General features: G+C 33.6%; 2 protein-coding genes across 2 annotated transcripts in view; one reads left to right on the top strand and one right to left on the bottom strand.

Moving 5' to 3' along the window:
- Positions 1–21,632, bottom strand: part of LOC126888405 (neurobeachin) — a 2,163,879-nt gene that overhangs the window by 1,450,326 nt on the left and 691,921 nt on the right. The gene's annotated exons all lie outside the window — the stretch shown is intronic.
- On the top strand, positions 10,692–12,753 carry LOC126888421 (uncharacterized). The gene is made up of 3 exons (XM_050656673.1): positions 10,692–11,824; positions 12,224–12,303; positions 12,598–12,753. Exons 1-2 carry the CDS (start codon positions 10,852–10,854, stop codon positions 12,286–12,288), a joined length of 1,038 nt encoding a protein of 345 aa, XP_050512630.1. The 5' UTR covers positions 10,692–10,851; the 3' UTR covers positions 12,289–12,303; positions 12,598–12,753.

Raw genomic sequence — 21,632 nt, 5'->3', positions numbered from 1 at the left:
AGTGAAAACATAACCATTTCTAGAGGGGTTAGACAGGGCTGTATTCTTTCGCCACTGCTTTTCAACGTGTACACGGAACAAATATTTCTAGAGGCACTAGAAGAGTACAATGAGGGCATCAAGATTAATGGCGTACCAATAAGTAATTTTCGATATGCAGATGATACTGTTATACTAGCCGATAACATCGAAGATTTACAGATGATGCTAAATAGAGTAAATACAACTGGCAACCAATTTGGACTGAAGATCAATAGAAAGAAAACTAAATTTATGGTGATCAGTAAAAAGAACATTCAACATATCGACCTGAATATTGAAGCCGAACGTATTGAAAGAGTACACCGATTTAAATATCTGGGATATACAGTAAATGATAAGTGGGACCCAGACGTCCGAATTGAAATAGCAAGATCCAAATTCATAAAAATGAGAAAGCTCTTAAGCAACCGCAACCTAAGCGTTAACCTCCGATGGCGCGCCACAAAATGCTATGTACTCTCTACGCTACTTTACGGAGTAGAAGGGTGGACGTTAACAGCAGCAACTATAAAGAAGTTAGCGGCTCTAGAAATGTGGCTGTATCGACGCATACTGAGAATTCCTTGGACAGACAGAGTGACCAACACAGAGGTATTGAGACGAATGGGTAAAGAGTTGGAATTGTTAACAACTGTTAAAAGGAGGAAAGCGTCATACCTGGGCCATGTGTTCCGTAATGATAAGTACAGTCTGCTACAGCTTATCGTCGAAGGCAAGATTGAAGGTAGAAGAGGTTTGGGCAGTAAGAAGAAATCCTGGCTGAGAAACTTGAGAGAATGGTTTCAAATACCAGAAGCTGCGAACATAATACATGCGGCACAAAACAGAGAAACCTATCGTTTGATGGTCGCCAACCTTCGGTAGAAGACGGCACATAAAGAAGAAGATTCTTTAAACCCTCTCACCCCTATAACGATTCCACGACCCGCCACCAACAAAACCTGAGCTGTCGTTCGCAAAGAAGCTTATGTGCATGCTCCTTCTACTTTAGCCCATTTCGACCCTCCACTATCTAAGTAGTTAGTCTTATCCCTGACCCCATCTAAGCAGACATGTAAAACGCTTCAATACGAATAATACTTCGCACATCAACTCAGCGCTGGCTGTCTGATTCGGAAACCAGCGTGCGCTATGGACGCGCCCTTACATCAATTTTCAGCTTGCCACAATGGATTGCCACGTAGATTGCTTAGATAAGAATCGAAAATTATGGTGCAATGTAAGTGATACTTAAAACGGCCCTATCTATCAGCTGAGCTGGGCTAAGCTGGAGCTTAAGATTTGTTGGTGCACTCAGGCATTAATGTCATCTAAAACTAAGCCAATTACAATTTTAGAAAAAATATCAAATTTTTTTATTAAATTTTAATACCAGAAAAGTGTTTTAACATAATAAGTGTTCAATATAAATATCCTCTTCTTGCATATTTCTTTACGTCTTTTACATCCCATCTCTTAGTCTCAGAGTCTCAACATCGAAGGCACAAGATAATATTTTATAACATTTTATGAAAAATTCCAAATTTTAATTAAATTTTCATCTTGTATTCACTGTGCCCAGTTACGAATAGTTAGCATTTCAAAAATTTTTTCGGGCGCCAGTTTAATTTTTCTGTAGGGTCGCCGTTTTTCAACCAACCCCTTTATTTAATGTCGACCCCTTTTCTCTCGGCCAAACAAAAAAGCTTTTACGATTTTTTTATAATCCAAATACCACATATATATTCGTTGATCATTTCGGAAACAATCCGTTCAACTTTTAAGCTTCATTGATTTTCATTTTTAGCGAAGCTGGATAATGTTTCCGAGTGGGATTTAATTCGTGATCGTTTATAATATGGTCAATGAGATCTGATTATTCCGTTTTATGATGCAATTGTACAGTGATGTACACGGTGTACCAAATTGGTATGTTTTGCAGGGTATACTATGATAAAAAGGAGTAGTTAATGTTAAAATACTCATTTTCACCAGCGTAATTCACGTGGAAAATTTACCGCAAAAAATCTACCGGCTTTACTAAGCCAAATAGACTTCGAGTGCGTAAAAAGTGCGTGTATGTGTTTAAACAGTTCCCGCAAGCCGCATATAGGTTTCTTCAAGCAGATCTGGCCAGATAAGAAGACAACAGATCAAGAAGAAAACACAAAGCAGGGTGAGTTTGTTTTTCTACCAGTAACTATCTTTCAACATGTACAAACTTTAATCGGGCTGAAAGAATCGCTTAATGCAAAAGTGCGCGCGTCTAATCTAAGTTTATATTTTTTGAACCAATGCCTGGGAAATACTTTTCCGAGATTAATTTAGTTACTCTCTCTAAATATTTATGCAGTATTTTTCTTCAGTTAAGATATAATGATTTCAAGCGAAAGTTTTATTTTAATAAAATATAAAATAATATCAAAATAAAACTGTATTGGGACCATTTTTCTGGTAACACCTTAGTGGCTTCTAAAATTTGCAAGCCAAGCGAATGCCGGAGCAAAGAAGGTTGAGGGAAATCTAATAATTGCATTTCACTTCTTACCTGTCCAGCGCGGAAAAATTCGAACGAAAAATGGTCCACCATACTTAGTGTGACCAACTCCAATTCAGTCGAATCCGGGACAAGGCTGAAAAAAATTCCTGAAATCCGGGACTTTCCAATGAAAATCGGGCCATTGTCTTTTTTAGAAGACGATAATTATAATACTTATTTTTCTCGTTGTCCTTATGCCCAATAAGAGCGTCAGACTTTGCTATCACCTATCTATCTGTTACCCATTTCTTCCACGCCTTCCGGTCTCCTGCCATTTCCTTTATCTGTGGTACTGTTTTCCCTCTCTTGGTCCCGATTTCCTGGTTTGTTCCATCCACCCCTTTTTAGGTCTGCCTTTTCATCTATTCCCCTGTCTTTTCGCATCTGTCACTTCTTTACTGGTCTGTTGTCGTTCATTCTAGTTTAAATTTCTATGTCCAAATCAATTAAGTTTTTTTTTCAATTTTTTTCTCTGTTGCTTCCTGTCTTAGCACGTTTTTGATGTTTTCGTTCCTTTCCCTATCCAGCTTCATCTTTCCAGCTATTTTTCTCAGTTGCTTTATTTGTGTTGCATTTATGGCACTTCCATGTCTTTTATTTGTAGGTAAGTCATGTCTCGCTTGCATATAGAAGAGTTGGTACTGTAATTGTATAAATACATGTATTTTTGTTTCCTGGCTGATTTACCTGTTTCCCAGTATCGTATTATTAATCGCATAATAATATATTCTTTGTCCCATTTGCAATTCCTAAGTCTAGCTTTCCGTCGTGCGATAAAAATTAAAATTAAATTAAAATACAAAAACGAAAAAAAGTCCACCGTTATAGGTTTCGTAGAACTATAATACCACGATATAAAATGCATGCGTTTTGGATGTGATGTTAGTATTACACTCTAGATTGTCGACTTTTTTTCGTCCCACTAATTCAATTTGCTGTGAATTATTTGAAGAATAACGTATTCAAAATTTCAAAATAGAATTTTACCAAAACGTTGAAAATTCGGATGGCCCGGAAGACTTGTCCGGGACGCCGGGATACGACTTTTTATTTCGAGCCATGTCCCGGATTTTTCTGACTAGTTGGTCACACTAACCATACTCAGTAAAACTAATAGAAATAAACAATCATTTCGTTACAAAACGACACCAAAAGCCGTCTTATATTTCAGTTATTTCAGAGAGCGTCAAAAACACTCTAACCGGCTTCAATCCTTCTTAAGTTATCATCAGATAATGTATATATGACTTTCTCTGAACCACCTAAAGCATATCGGGCTTTCAATATCGAATCGCAACGAAATAGCGTGGCATGGGTGTCGTAGCGACATTTGCTAAAAGCAAGCGAATGTTTTATTTTAATAAAATATAAAATAATATCAAAATAAAACTTTGTTAGGACCATTTTTCTGGTAAAACCTTTGTGGCTTCTAAAATTTGCAAGCCAAACGAATTCCGGAGCAAAGAAGACTGAGGGAAATCTAATAAATGTATTTCACTTCTCGCCTGTCCAGCGTGGAAAAATTCCAACGAAAAGAAACTAAAAAACAATATGTCTTTTATGATCAAACTAATTTATTATCTAATGATCTATTTTAAGATAGATTATAAATAAAAGCTAAAAACGAATAAAAAATATATAAGGCAAACTTTATTCACGAGCTTCTCAAACTGTCACACTACGCAAAGTTCTAGTGGAAGTGTGATCCCTTAAATATTTGAAAGCCAAGTCGTTTAAATTATTGAACGAAAAATGGCTCCGCGGAATTTAAGATCAGCCCTACACTTAGAGGGAGACATACAGCGACGCTCAAGATCATAAAAATTTTATGGTGAGCCACTGCTTTTAAATAGTTAACACTTCCATTCGTCGAATGGCGCCCCATAAAAATATATTTTTCAAATTCACATTTACATGCATCTGCTAGTCACCCTTTATTATGTAGTAATTTTATTCGGAAACTGTTTTTGTGGCATTTTATAACCATCGAATCGTAGAAAAGTCTTAATGGGTAAAAAGAAGAGATCAGGACGATAATTATCCTTCCCAGCCCGGGGAGGGGACTCTAGAGAAAGATGAGAAACTCCTTCTATATTTTATCTTGTCATCTTAGCGCTTTAAATGAGAGTTGACGATCACAACTATAAATTTTCGTCAGCAATCATCGCGACAGTAAACTATGAAATGGGCTCATGTTTAATACTGATCGCCAAACTAATTAGTATTCGAAGAGTAATATAAACATTCCAAAGGGGTACTTAAGAAAAAGGACTGCAGCTGCGTTTTATATAACAAGGTGGATTTCATGCACTTACTCCGGTGGTGATGTTGACAGAATTAATTGAAAACAATAAGAGTAATGTAACAAAACGAACGGTAAATATTTTATTTATTTTGAGTAGTGGGCAAATGAGAGTTCTGGCCGCACAACCCCCACCCCTTTTTGTACCCCCCACCCCTAATTATACAAAGGTGGGGGGTATACAGGGTAGGAGTGGGGGGTACAAAAAGGGGTGGGGGTTGTGCGGCCAGAACTCTCATTCCACCATTTTATACCCCCACCACATTACACCTCCCATCACATTATACCCCACCACTTTATACCTCCCACCATTTTGTATACCTCCCACCATTGACCAGGTCAACAACCGGTCAAGAAGACAGCGACCGATCAAGAAGTCAACGACCGGTCAAGAAGTTAACAAACGGTTAAGAAGTCAACGACTATTGAGGAATGAAGGGTGGGGGAGGTAAAATATATTAAATAAACAAGAATTAGTAACAATTGATTTTTATTTAATACATTTACACCATCTACACCCAACAAGGTAGTTTCATTTAGTACTGAGAATATGTAGTGGGAGTTCACCTCATTAAAATAAAACAGTTATTAGTACAAAAAATGTGTTTATTAATTACTATCACTGGTACAATAAAATCTAATTATAATATTATTACGTTTATGATTTACTTGAACCATCTTCAGAATCATGAATGTCTACATCAATGTCCTCATTACTACAAGTATCACCTTCGTTATTTCCTTCTTCCCCATATAAAGCAGATGGGAGAAATTTTTTTATTCGAATTAAATAACCATCCAATTCTACAACTTTTAGTAACGATACAAATCCATATAAACAGATTTGGTTTTTAAGATATAAGTCACAAATTTCAACACCTTTTTCATATTTTCTAGCTAATTCTGTACAATATTCTGAAGAATATGGGGATGGACGCACTGCACCATAAATGGCTTCATGAGAAGCATCAAATTCCAAATTGGAGAAAAGTTGGTGTAAACTTTCGACACCACTCTTTAAATCCGTAACTTCTATGTCGGTAACGTAACACATCCACATTGTAAATACAAGTTACTAGCAGTGAAGCTGAAGAACAACTGTATAAGTTTTCTCTACAACACGTTATAAACTAAAACCCCCCACCAACAGATGGTTAGTCCCCCACTACGATTTCATAATAAATCCATTTCAAAACTATCTACATAAAATTCGCGCCCATCATTATTTTCTTGTTCTGGTAGAAGTAGTTTAGCTTGTTGGATTAAATAATCGAGATTGTTTTGTTGTTGGTCAGGTATAAAGGCATCTATTTTGTAATGACCCCACGCTAATGTATTAATAGCCCCAGGTATAACATACCTCTTATCATCGTGGGAAGTTAAAGCAACCTTATTTTTTAACTCGGTATACATTTCATGTAAATATGACTTAAATGTATACATTTTACGATAAATCTTTGCATTAGCATTATCAACCACTTGTTTGTAATCCGTAAATGTTAAAGATTTATTTATAACGTTTTTGGAAATCCCTTTTGCTTTTTTAAAATGTTTATTGTTACTCAATGTCACACAATAAGCTTTGGCACCAGTACCACAAAAATTTGTAATTGGTTGACCTTTAAACTCATCCTTTAATTTACCAACTACTGATGGTGTTTTGGGTATATTAAAAATATTATCTACTGGGTAATTAGATGTATCAAATAAATCAAGATTTTCTTTAATATCGCGGTACACGTTTTCTGTTTGAATATGTAAAATTAAAGAATCAGTGTCGGTATACAAAAGGGTTGCATCACCCATATATTTAGCTTTAATATAGTTGTAAAAGAAATCATACATACGAATTTTGGATATTTCTAAAATCGAAAAACCGACATATACGGGTTTGTCGTAAACAATTTTTAAAATATTCATTTGAATTGCGACTAAATTGTCAGAAAATATTGAAACTGAGTGGAAATTCGGCATACTAATAAATCCTTCAGCACCGATACTACCGGGTAAGTTTTCCCAGTGGGATAATAGTTTAATATCAACCCTTTTATCAACGTTTTCCATAGTTTTCCCATAAATAGAGTTGGTGTAATTCTTATATGTGCTTTTATCAAATTCATTATCTGAGGAATTGCGTAAATTCGTATTCAATTCAATATAAGGTTTTAACCACGGTGATTGAGAAAATTCTAGAATTCGATAAATTTTAGCTACCTTTAACCCTTGTTCAACACATTGTTTTAGATTTCTATAATGGATAATATATTTATGTTTCGGTAACAACGTTAATACAAGTTTGGGATCTTTACCATTAGGAGGTATTATATTTTCAGGGCAAAACGGTAAGTCGTTGTGATGATCATGCAATGTTTCAGGATATGTTAAATCAACTTCTAAAACATACCCCTTCGGAGATTCATCATCGATTGATAAACAATCAAAATTAGTGATTTCTACACCATCTAACCACCGAAAATCGCCATGTGGAAGATATTGACTCATAGCGTAACCATAAAGATTTGTTGCGTCTAAATAAAGAATATAGGAAGTAGGTTTAGAACAATCATAATTTTCACAATACTGATTATTTGCAGTAGCAAATCTAGTGCTACATTGACTTATACCTCCACGTATACCCTTTTTAAAAAAATGAAGCATATCAATATCTGTTAATAATTCAAGCTGAATATTAGTTTTACGCAACATGGCATCCCAGCTAAGTGATGGAGCTGTTAAATATTGAGCAGGATCTAATTTATAATTAAATAAACAATTACGCCGAAAATTTTCAAAAACATCAGCTAATAATAAAACATCCGATTTTAAATAAACATCAGAGTACTCTCCTAAATTTTTACAATCAAAAACTTCCCAAACTTGCTTAGCTCGTAAATATTTTTCATCGGAAATACCTTCACCTTTTAAAACATCGAAGAATTGTTCTTGTGCAGGTAAAGATACCTCACTAAGTTTTGAAAAGTTATCCAAGTATGAATAAGGGAAAACACCTTTCTGCCGTAACAATCCGAACTCTTCATTTGACCGACAATATTTTCGTAACTCTAGACATTGATCACCGTTGAGAGTTTTACTTAAATTATCTAGTGAATGAGGTAAAAATCTGAAAGAATCTACAAACCTTAATTTTAAATATGTATTTTGCTCTAGACCGCGATCAACTAAAAGTAATTTGGTAAATGATATATATTTTTCTTTAGTTTGTGCAATAACATCAATTTTTTCATTATTTTGAGCTAATTTTGTTATAAAAAGATGTGCATCGTAATTGGTTAAATTATGCATAAAAACAGGAATAAATTTTGGTAATTTGTAATTTAAATTACAAGCGTTATGAGCTGCTCCCGAAAACAACCCCGTTAAATGCGAATGATCTCTAACCTTCATTTCGTTAATATCGAATGGTTTATCACAAATGTGACAACACTTACTTTCAAAAAATTGTAATTCCTCTGCCGTTGTGAGTTTTTTCATGGGTTTAATATGTTTAAGGTATTTATGATAAATAGTGTAAACTTCTTTTTCTAGTTTTTGAATAAATGTTTCAGCCACATTATCACCACGGTAAATAATAAGTTGTGATAAGCTATCATCAAAATAACATTTAATATAAAAACCGAATGAATATGGTGTGTGCTGGTAGGTTTTAACAGTGAATGAGGAATTATCAGAAGGTGTCGCATGTTGTATCGGTTGTAGTATACTTTCAAAATCAGCGTATATAACAAACGGAACTTGCATTTGTTTATGAAAGTTGGAAAACTGTAAGATATTTTCTTTTTGTAGACGCCCAAATTTATTGAGAATCATGTCTGTAGTTGGAAGCTTAGTATATACAAAGTTACAATCATTGTCTTCATGTTTGTGAAGACGTTCCAAGGATGAGAAAAATTGTAAACAACCATTACATAAAAAAGTCTGACCATTATGATGTGATTTTTGACTTGATATTAACCGTGATAAATTTTTAATATAACAATAATGACTATTCCCGTTATCATCAAAAATAAGTAATAAATTAACATGTGTAGATTTTTTAGATTTTGTATGATACAGTGGTCCAACGATTTCCAATTGTGTAACATTATTTTTAAAACATTCACTGACCCCAAAAACGTTAATTGAAATATTATTTAGTAATTCAAATTTTGGTATATCTGACAATTTCATAGGGAATTCTATATTATGGAACTGTAAGAGACTAGTATAATGCGGATAAGAAGTAGTAAGATTGGATTTACCTGTCGGGTTAAAAATGGATGCGTTTACCGCCCAACCAAAACATGCTTCATCTTTATTCATTATATTAATGACCGCTTTTTTTACCTCGATTTGTCGTGGCAACCTGATATATGAAGAAGATCGTAGAGGGTTGTACTTATTGATATTAACTTCTAATGATTGGATTTGTAAAAGACTCCATCCAGAATCCTTTTCTTGTATTTCCGAAACCTTGGGTAATATTTCACTAATAAAATCTTGATATGCTTGTTTCAGATTAGTAGAAATAGTAATAATTTGATTTTGAGTATTAAATGATTTTAAATCATAAGTATCTTTTTCAGGTATTGTATACATAGAGTAAAGTTCGACATTAACTTTTATCACTTTAAATTCGTGTAAATAGTTATGTAGAAGACTCAAAACATTTCCCTCAATTTCATTAAAAAATTCCAAGTGGTCGGTGTGATGTTTGCTGCTAGTAAGACGGTAACTACTAATACGATTTTTAAACGAACTTGATAGTTTCTCAACCCCACTGTCTAGATAATTAATAACACTTTTGTGTGAATTACTACGTAAATGTCCTGTTAGCCCTCTTCCACAAATTTTTTTATAACAATCTTGACATTCTATAATATTGGATCTAGTCTTAACTGAACGGGTATTAGATGCTTCTGCGGTAGGACGGGAAGTTGCTTCTGCAGTAGCCGAATAGTTTATATTAGCTGATGTATCAACACCTGAAAGTTTCACCTTTTTCACTTTATTATTAAACCGTTGTGGACAACTTTCCCGTTTATGTCGAGTTACACTGCTTCTGCTGGATAAAACTTTTAAACAGGAGTCGCACTGCATGGTTCTTGACTGAAGCTTGGTGAACGTATGACACAAAAATAAACAACAACGAAAGAAGTGTGATGTATAAATATAAACCGGTTTTCGAATACCGGTTTTGAACTGGAAATACCAGTTTTAAACTGGTGATACCAGTTTTGGAAATACCAGTTGGATACCAGTTTTAAACTGGATATCCTCGTTATTTTCAAGTAATAACAGATTAGTATTTATATACTGATTAGTATATACTGACTATGAGGTAGGATGAAACCGTTTTTACCGCTTTATCGCGATATGTATGATTTTTTTCTAAAAATTAATGATAGCTTCACATTCTAGACGTCAAGACCTTTCATTAGTGTGGTTGGAATGTGGTAGTAAGATGAAAAAACAGGTTTTACCGCTTTATCGAGCTATGCTTGATTTTTTTCTAAAAATAATGATAGCTTTACACTCTAGACGTCAAGACCTTTCATTAGAGTGGTTGAAATGTGTAAGTAGGATAAAAAAAACAATTTTTACCGCTTTATCTCACTATGCGTGATTTTTTCTAAAAAATAACGATAGTTTTGTACTCCAACCGTCAAGATCTTTCATTAGAGTGGTTGGAAGGTGGTGGTAGGATCAAAAATAAAAAAACCTCAAAAATAAAAAAATATAAAAAATAAAAAAAAAAAAAAAAAAAAAAAAAAAAAAAAAAAAAAAAAAAAAAAAAAAATTGAGAAAAAAAAAAAAAAAAAAAATAACAAAAAACCTCTACCAGTGTCAGGTAAACCAAAGCCTTGACCGGTTATCCACCTTTCTTTGTTTGAGAACTGGTTTCAGAACTGGTATTGCGTCGGGTCGATTTAGAACTGGATCTACCCTACCACTTTGTTTGGTTGAGTTCACTTATAAATTGCAGTTTGAGATGTTCGCTCGATTATTCCAGTCTTGTTTTCCATCCACCGGTGAAATGGATTTAGATAATATTTTAAATTTCGAAACTCTTAAATGTCACACGCAATGTGTAAGTGTCGGAAAGCGTGTTCTGTGTGAAGAGTCGGAGGTGCCGCCGTCGAAAAAAAGACGGGATGTATTTAGTGTTGATTCGTCGTTCGTCCCTCCATCGGTATCGGGAGTGAGGGATAGCAGAAAGAGAGCGCCGTCAGAGGAAAGCGTCATTTATGTGGGGAGCGAAACACTCCCCCTAAATCAGCCACGCAGCGAGATGGGACGCTTAATTCTAAAAATTAAAAAAAATACAGCGGTGGCGGCGCAAACTTTCAAAGTAGCGGCGGAGGTGCACGCTTCTCCAAGCGTGCAAACATCAAAACACCACTCTACATCTTTTGAAGATATTTCCGACTCTGAAGACGGGACATCTGATCACCCTTCACTTCAAACCTGCAACAAACCCTCTATCGAGGGTTACCCCTCTATCGGAGATATATTAAATATCTCCGAATTGGGATCATCACCTGAAGAGGGGTTAACACAGACACATATAACTCAACCCCAAGCTGAAGAGGAAATACCCATGAAACCTATGACTGAGACCCAAGTCTGGGAAAAAGAGCTTATATCGAGAACAGAGCCGTCACTCACTAATGTAGTGACGAGAGTTCTCCAAATCCCCAACCGCGCAGAAGCTTACCACCAAGCATTATGTGAGGATTTTAAGGGAGGACTTGTGTCGGCTCTTGAACGTCATCAAGACCGCATTCAGGAAAGGTTAAATGAGAATTTAAAGGAAAGTGAACTCCTTAAAAAAGCCATCCAAAACATTTTTTCATATGGTGAAAAAATTTCCGAGGCTTTTCACGAGGAGAATATCCGGCTTTCACAGGATCTCATTAATATAAAAGCTTCCCTGGCCAATGCTGTGAGGTCAGATTCTCGAGGTAAGAATTTTTAATTATAACATGTTGCAACAATTTTACTAATAAAATGTACAGCAATGCTAATAATGACAATCACAATAGTGATAATGTTTTCCATGAATTTTTACAAACGAAAATTAAATTTATTTTCTATTACGAAATTTTAATTTATTCTTCATTAAGCGTGATCATTAATTTTTGTACAACATTATAATATTCTAATTTGTTCTACATCTTGCTATAGTAATTATTAACTATTTAGTAATTATTTTTTCACAAATTTTAACAAATTGACAAAATTACTTACTAAAATCACTATCTAATTGTGTCTGAATTTAGCGAACCGACTATACTAACAAAATTTAGAGCAATGCTAATATTAACAATTGCAATACTGATTACGTTTTTCGTTTGTTACAGACTTATTCAACAAAAATGTCGCTGGTGATGTCCTGAGATGCGGGATGCGGGATGAAGGTGCATAAAGCGGTATATGTTGTGTGAGTTTTTTATACAATTTTTGACCTAATCTAACTTTTACTTTTATGTATAATAAAACAGTTTTTCACGAATTTTTACAAATCCTCTATTACGGATTTTTAATTCGTTTTTCTATTAACGTTATTCATATATTAATACAATTTTTTACGTAATCTAACTTTTCCTTTTTACGAGCATAACAAAACAGTTTTACGAATTTTTACAAATTTTCTATTACGGAATTTTAATTTGCTAAAATGTTGTTGTTTTCTGTAATTGCTGTTTTCTATAATGTTGCTATTTCTTTGTTACAGATTCTACCCCGTAGGTGGTCCCTGCAACCCTGTATAGTTAGTATTAATGATTTTAAAAGTGTATATATTGGATCAATATTTGTATTTATGTTTATTTTTAGTTAGTATTAATTATTTTTTAAGTGTATATATATTAAATTTTATATTTATGTTTATTTGTTTATTTTTAATAAAAACGTATTTAACAATTTCATTGGTTTTTCTTACTTTAAACTTGAGAAGTATTTAATTTTTATAAAATAATATTTATGTCGAAGGGGGTAATAAACAAATTTACTTTAAAAAAAGTTAAAATATTATTTTAAATTAAGCTTTTATACCTATCAAGTTCATAATTATTCTAGCATAACTTTATTACCATTTTGAATAAACTTTTTGTGAACCAAGTTCTATAGTTCGGTCAGTCTAATTTTTATAAAATTTCTTCTCTCCATCTTAGTAAGGCTTATATCATCATTTACACCATAATTCGATCGCTTTAAAAGTAGTTTTAAATAAAAAGTAATAAATTTTAATTTGGTATCCATCTTAACCGCTTTTAACTTAAAGAGTAAAAAATAAGTTTTTATTATCAAACAGTTTAGTATTAATTTTATGTTTGGGTAGTAAAATATAACTTAGCAGGTTGTAGTATAAAATTTAATTTAAACATTTATTTAAAGTTCTATTTAATCTAGTTTTAAATGAAAAAACGGTAAAAATTGTAGTTTGCAGGTTGTAACGAAAGGGTGGAAATAAGTTTGTAAATAATTTATTATCAATTACATTTTCGGATGGTATATAAGTATACAAAGTAAATTATAATTTAACATGTTACAAATTATTATAACTTAAAGTTCTATGATTACATCGACAAGATCGGGTGGTACAATCATAGGTTGCCAACAGATTTCTTCTATCTCACACACACGTCCGTTTTCTATAACCATATTATCATCAACGTTATTTTCTTCATCTATTTCATCCTCCACCCCGTCATCCTCTGAAGAAGAGTCCTCCGGGATTGTTGAGAGACTCCATGCAGATCGCAGCAGGTTTGTTGTAGAATCGCATGGGCCGGGATCAATAGTGTCGCTATTTACCACCCAGTCCGTGCTAGAATCACATACGTCACTATTAACATTTACTAACATGTTTGATGGAGAATAGATTCCCGTAATCAGTACACCTCTCGTACTCTTCTGTGCGACTATTTTCGATTCCTATCACAGGTAGCACCTCCACCACCAGACTAATAAGGATGGAAGTTGGGTAGGTGGACAAAAAATGATTATCCGGTCACGGACAGATCACTATACCTCTCAAACTCTTGAGTGCGACTATTTTCGATTTCTGTGGCAGATACCACTCTCCACTACCAGATCAAACAATGAGGGTGGGAGGTGGGTAGGTAGATGGTGAAGAAAGGTGAATATCCGGTCACGGGTAGTTAGGTAACAAAAAGTTAAAAAAGCGGTCAAAGTTTTATTGGTTTTATCTCTTATTGTTGGTTTTTTACTTTTTTGGTAATACGGGAGGTTGGTAGACGTCAAAGAAAGGTGAATATCCGGTTACGGATAGTTAGATAATAAAAGAATAAATAAGCTGTCAAGGTTTTATATTTTATTGTTGGTTTTTACTCTTTATTAATGTTATTATTTTTTTCTGTTTTATAGCGTAATTAGTGTTATTAATGTGGTGAGTTTAAAAATATATGGGCTTATACCCCCCTCCATTCTAATTTTATATTATATAAATTATATTCCCGTATAACTTTTTTAGTCAAACATGTGTCTTGACGATGGTAACTTTGGTAGTATGTGTTCGTTTGAGAATCGTTTACTATCATTTCAATATTGGAGAGGACTAGTCGACCCCGTGTTGTTAAGCAAAGCTGGGTTTTACCATACAGGGGTTGCTGATGTAGTTTGCTGTTTCCACTGTAAAATCGAAATACACAAATGGGAATCATACGATATACCTATTGATGAACACATAAAGTATTCAACATGTCTGTTTGCAAGACTACTGAAATCGAAAACATTTGAACCTGACGATAAACCGAATATGTTAATTAAATCAAAACCGAAACTTGAAAACTTTAAAATTTATGATTGTTTTTTAACTGTAATTGTAATTCTAACTGTTTTATATACAATTTGTAATAAATTATAAAATATTTTTGTACTACTTATTAGATTTAAATTTACATTGGGAACAAAGAAAGTTGGTTAACCTCTAACTTTGCTAAAAAACTGGTTCACCTCTAAAATTTGTAGTTAGCGATACAAGTTTTAAAACCTGTTTTGATGCGATGGAGTGGGGGATTGATGGTATATAACTATATTGATGTAATCATAAAATCAGTTTATGAGTAAAAATAACTATAACCATGCATCAAGAAAGTGTTGAACTTATTATGGATAAAGTGAATAAATTAGTTACCAGTGAAACATCGATACATAACCTAACATCTATTGGATATTACACCAACAAAAAAAAATTAAATAAAATTTGTGTAAACTGTTGGGTAGAGGTACTTTGTGAACTCGGACAACACAACATGTTTGATGATGTGTGTCTAAGCATAAAGTTGCGTGTGTACGTTAACAGATACCCGACAATGCGTTATCTATTAGACACAGCTTTGCAAAGAATTTTTGAACTTTCCGAAGTTTGGTTTTGGGTGGAACAATTCCAAAAAAAGACTTCAACTTTTGATGACCTTTTCCCAAAACTTGTTCAATACCAACAATTGGAGCGTCTTAAGCCTATAGAAGACCTGCTACCACCAAGGATTCTAAAACGATTGAAGGGTGCGCGGTATCAACATCCTTGCAGATGTGAAGGTTGTTTTGGTAAAATCCTGTGAACTGTTAAGCTCATGGAACACCTGACACCACCAAGGATCCCATGATTCATGCGTACATGGTGTCACCATTCCTACGAGTGTGAAGGTTGCTTGGCTGGATCCTGTAGGTACAAGTGAACTATAGATAGAATTTATTATTGTAGTTTGAGTTTAAAAATAAAAAAGTATAAAATATAATTTTTTTATTAAAATTTACTCCATTACAAAATTATCATATATAAAAAATACATTTGAAAGAGCACATATACATTTTTTTTCAGAGTGGTAAAAACATTTTGCTTCCGATACTGGTAGTGGTGGAAATTCACCTACTTCGACTACAGGTGTAGTAGAGTATTTTCTTATGTAATTCGCTTTTTCCAACCCTTTTACATAGACTATTTCAGCTTTCTCTGTTATTTCCCTTATAATTTTTTTAAACTCGTACAATGGGGTATAACCTTCATTCCAAGAAATGCAGTGATGGTGTTTACTTAACCATGTCACCTGCTGAATTAAATTGGGAGGTAACATTCGTAATGGAAAAGGAGGCTTAAAAATATATACTATAACTTTATCTCCTGAATAACACGCTAATTCTTTACAAATAAACTTATTATTCTCGATTTTAAAACCTTGAATGTCAATAACAAGTTTCATATTTTCAATTGTTTAAGTTTTCGAATAACCTGTTTTAGGGCTTCGTACTGCTGAATTTGATTTTTAAGTTCTTTTAAATGATCTATAAAGTTATTTAACGTGTTTTCATGTGAGCGATACATCGTAAACTAACATTTATAATTGATACTATCAAATAATATACAATTACAACATCTGTGTATTAATACTGCTTTACTATTTTTGTTAGTGGATTGTATGTAAATTCCTTCTCATGTAAAATTAAACAATAAGCAGATACATCAGTTGTTGAAGGTGTATTTGTTTCAAATTCGATACGGAGAACGACGGACCCATTTTGGATCACTTCTTTCTGTCTAGAGCAATCTATATGTATTAGTGGTGTCTTAGTTTTAAAATCTTGCGGGTTAAATATCGGTTGGTTTAAGTTTAAATTATAATAACTTGTCTGAAAACTTCCAAACATCTCATAAATTTGAGCGAATTTGTTAGTGTCAAAATCTATTTGTAAATCATTATAAGGAAATCGTTCAGAATTCAAAAATACCTTTATATTTTTAAGGTCGTTATGATCAAATTTGCTCATATCTTTAGTAATCTTTGATTTTCTCCCTTTCTGAAATGCGATAATGATATGTCTCGGTGTTTCAATGTTAGTACTGGTTTTTACCGCCCACGTATGCCGTGTCGCATTATTTAATGATGGGTATTCAATCATTTGCCACGAACGAAATTTAATTGGTAGCTCAATATTTTTATGAGCTATACTATTTAATCGTAGTTGTTCACGCATGCTTGGGCTAACATGGGCTACATTCCACTGTAATTTTGTAATTTCGACTTTGGGGCGTTCGGTTTCGTCAATACTCACAATTGCATCGACATCATCGTTTGATCGTATTAAAATGAGCTCCTGCTTACAATTCATTATAATTCGTCTGAAGTCTTCAAAAAAACCTGATAATAATCGTAATGGTATGCAAACGTTAAAGTTACCATGAGCGTCCACTATTATTTTTTCATTTCCTGATTTTGGAAACCATCCAGCATTTTGGAATAGAATACTTTCGTTTTCGTTGAGACTTAGATAGTTTTTAATCGTTGATACCAGTCCAACCTCTCGAACAGAATCTATAATAACTCCATTTAATTCATTCCGAAGCTCGCGAAATAAAAAGGAAATAGCGTTATTTATAAATTTTAGTTTTGTTGGCTCCTTATCATCATGTGTGAGTAGCTTCCCCTCTATGTCGAGATATGATGTTGAAGGTAACGTGTACGCGTCTAGATCTTGAATGGGAATTCGTATTTCATCGTTATAGTTCAATTTTCCGGGAATATATGGTGAATAGGCGTGAAATTGGTATTCTTGTATAGTCGTGTCATTATAAGGTTGCCCAGTTACATGTAACACCTCCATCACACTAAAACTTTGAAGCCAAGCTTTTTTAATAATAATCGATTAGATGGTGTTAATATTGCAACTGTTTTTTTGAAACTGTTAGATTTTTGCTTTCGGTTGTCTCTTTTATAGTTTTTTATGTAATGTGGTTGTTGGTAAGAAAAGTTTAAAACCATTATAATCGCTGTCGTAAATGTAAATTTAAAGTAATCTCTTCTTGTCGAAAATTAAGTAATTTACCGTTTTGATCAACAATTTTTATACTAATGTTGTTGATCGTCTTAACGCTGATGGGGTAATATAAAATATTTTGAGGTGACTCAACTATTTTATACCCGCTCGGTACGGTAGGGAAAAACTGGTGGATTATATGAACTGGGTTCCCATTTAAATACGAGCCTGAAGCGATATTGCAGTCCACACAGATTGCGTTTGTCACTGAAATATTTACTGGTTCATCAGAAACATGTGTTTTATTTGCTTCCAGTTCTCTTTTCTTGAATCCAAAAATTTTACCTATAGAGTTTTCAGTAGTGAAATATAGTGCACAATTACTTTCAATAGATACTTTAGATGTGTTTTTATCTGGGGTGATATTAATATAAGCAGTTTTATCTCGTTCTTTCATCAACTTCCTTAAAAGCTGAATTATATCTTCTAATTCATATGAGCCTAAGGGGATATTAGCTGTATAAGTGAAATTACGGCGACCAAAGAGAAATACATTATTAGATTCGTCAATGTTGGGTATGGAATTAAAAGAATAAAAGTTTGTTAAACCAACTTCATAATCAAGACTTTCATCCAAGTAGATGGGTGGATTAAAATTATAACTTAAGGTGGAAGACTTCCCGGTCAGGGTAAAGTTGTACGACATATTTGCTAGAGGCTTGTATTGTTTATACTGATCCACAGGACCTACTTATAGTGGTTATATAGAAATTGTAATGCGTATTGACCGCAGTTGTATGAATTATGTTGCAACCTTTCATAATTATAATTTATGTTCACAGAACCGCCAGTTTTAAAGTATTTGATTACATCGCGTGGTGGTGACAAATCACCATAAGAATCAAAATATATAATGTTATTGTTATCCTTTGTATAAGCTGTCCAGTGCGTACCTTTTCCACTATTTGAATCCATATTTATAATACCGCTTTCATTTGTTCGAATTTTATTTGGTAAGGTATCTCTCATGAAAACACCTCTAAAATGAGGGATTTTTAATAATTTCACATATTTTCTTATATCGACATCTGTTAACGGATGATGGGGGAATATTAGTTTTTTGAATACGGTTTTAGATACATCCCATACCCTTTAGCAGGTTTTAAGTATAACCCTTTACCTCCTTTTTCCATAGCAAGATTATGCCGTTTTTGTTCAACAATTTGTTCACGGTTGGTTTTTGCGTCGTTAATGGCCTTCATAATCGAAGCTGTCCCACCCCCAACAGCCCCTAAAGCCCCGAGTAATGGTAATAGTAAAGGTAAAAAACCTCCTTTTTTAGGTGTTTTAATAATACGTTTTTTTAAATTAATTTTTTTTCTTTTTAAGGAACCACCTTTTTTATTTAACCTGCGTCTAAATCTTTTACGTAAACCCATACCTAATTTGCGTTTACCCTTCATCGCCGTTGTAACTAGCCAAGCTGCTGTTTTTTCACCAAATGTAGCGTCTTTGGATTTCACCCGATCCCAAGCTTTGTTTTCTAGTAATTTATCAGCTTCGTGTCTTTTACGAAGTTCTTTATGTTGGGAATATGTAATGTCGTGTTCTTTGCAGGCTTCGTCTAATAAATTTATTCCTGAATCACCGCGTGTAAGTCTCTTCTCTAGCTTAGTCCCCGGTCCACAATACGAATAACCTGGGATGTGTACCTCGACTGGTAGCTTATTAATGATAGAATTTAATAATCCGCGACCTCTTCGTTTTACTGCTGGATCTCTACTAATCCTTTTTTGCCTCATTATACTTCCTTTTATATATAATCTGACACCCTATATATACCCACATCATTCGTAGATATAATGAAGATCGAAAAACAACAACTATCTCTCCCTATTACAAACCACGATGTAGTTGTACAGGATAATAAAATAAAAAAACATGGTGGTTTATTTGGTGGTGATTCAAAACGCTGTCTTATTATAGGGCCGAGTGGGTGTGGTAAGACGAATACATTATTATCGTTGATTGTTCATCCTAATGGTTTAAGATTTCAAAACATTTATGTTTATTCCAAATCACTTCATCAACCAAAATACGTATACCTACGTAATCTAATTAAACCGATATCTGAAATTGGGTATGAAGAATATAGTGATTCCACAAACATACCTACTCCAGAAGACATTAAAAACTATTCAATAATAATCTTTGATGATGTAGCTTCTTGCGATCAAAAACTTATTCAAAGTTATTTTTGTTTTGGTAGACATAAACTTACTGATTGTTTTTACTTATCACAAACTTATAGCTCTATACCGAAACAGTTGGTGCGAGATAATGCCAATCTTTTAGTGATTTTCCAACAAGATATGACGAATTTAAAACACATATATGATGACCATGTTAATATTGATATGAGTTTTCAAAAATTTAAAGATTTTAGTTCTTTTTGTTGGAAAGATAACTATGGGTTTGTAGTGATTGATAAGGATTGTTTGTTATCTTCAGGAAAATATCGCAAAGGGTTTGATACTTTCGTACATATATAAAGGAAGAAGTGTGCCTAGTTAGTGTTAGTAAAAATGGATACTCGAATTGTTAAACAGCTGTTAAAAACCCGCCAGGCATTAAAACGTAAATACCGTAGTTTAAAAAGTGATATTACCAAGTCTCAAAGTCAGCTAGAAAAAAATTATCAACCCATAACAAAACCACTCAAGGAGTTGTTATTAAAATTAGAACCTACAAGTAATATAAAACAAGAACCTGTCAACCCTAAATTTGAATCTTCTGTATCTAATTCTCGTCGATTAAGCGCGCCGAATCTTAAAAAATATTACCAACTTTCAGCTTCATCACCAATTAAAGAATCTACTTCATCACCAAATAAAGGTTCTACTTCATCTAACACACATACTAACTTTGAGGAACTCTCTATTATCCAGCCTAACGCGATCGAAGAAACATTCGAAACAAGTCATGGGGGAGATAGTGCAGAAAATTCAACCTTTACATCACAACATGTAGGAAATAGTAGTGAAGATTTCAATCGATTATATGAAGAAACTCTACTAGAGTTTAACAGTATGATTAATAATCCTGACGTAATGAGGAAATATTATGAAGTATTCACTAACCCTTTACCTCGGCAGTACGTTAAAAATAATATAGAAGATGTAAAAGGTGAATTTGATAATACATTAGGAGTGTATCACGATTTAGCAAACGAAAAATTCTCAATTGGTGATTCGAATATTGAGTTTGAAGGACCGGATATGATTATAAACGATGTTAAGTATATAGGGACTCCAGGTCTCTATGAATTATTATTTAAGGCTAACCCTGTTAGTTTTAAACGTGAAGATGTTAACGAATATGTTGATATTTTACGGAGGACCAATGCTCTTCATAGAGACAATAACCCTGAATTACCAATTAGAAGAATTGAGTCTAAAATAAAAGATAAGTATCATTTTATCATACAACCAGTGTTAGAAACTAGACCACAACCTCCCCGACAAAGGTTGAGTTCTCTACCTTCAGGTCTTGGTGTAACAACTAGACAACGCACTAAAAAACTTACCGGTAAAAAAGGCGGTGCTTTAACATTGAAACGGTTAACTACGAAGCCGACAGAGTATAAATACTTTGACAATTACAATGAAATCATAAAGAGACTTGGACTGCTTGCAGCATCACAATCTTCAGGAAATAACGCTCACGGTAACGAAATCATTTCCATTATTGAGGAACTTCGAGAGGGGGGTATAATTCAATAATGCCTATTAATAAATTTGGGAGCCACTTTCTAACTGATTTAAAGTCTTGTGATAATTCTACAAATCCGTTATATTTTATTTGTGATCCAACTTCTTACCACAGTAAATGTATTATAGCTTTAAGTGGGGAGAAAAAAACAAGTTTGAACAAGGAGTTTTATGTATTAGATAATGGGGGTGTGTCATATATATTTACTGTGGACGGTATAAT

This window comes from Diabrotica virgifera, chromosome 7, assembly GCF_917563875.1.
Source record: "Diabrotica virgifera virgifera chromosome 7, PGI_DIABVI_V3a".
Classification (NCBI taxonomy): Eukaryota; Metazoa; Arthropoda; class Insecta; order Coleoptera; family Chrysomelidae; genus Diabrotica; species Diabrotica virgifera.
This window is presented reverse-complemented; position numbering and strand designations above follow the sequence as displayed.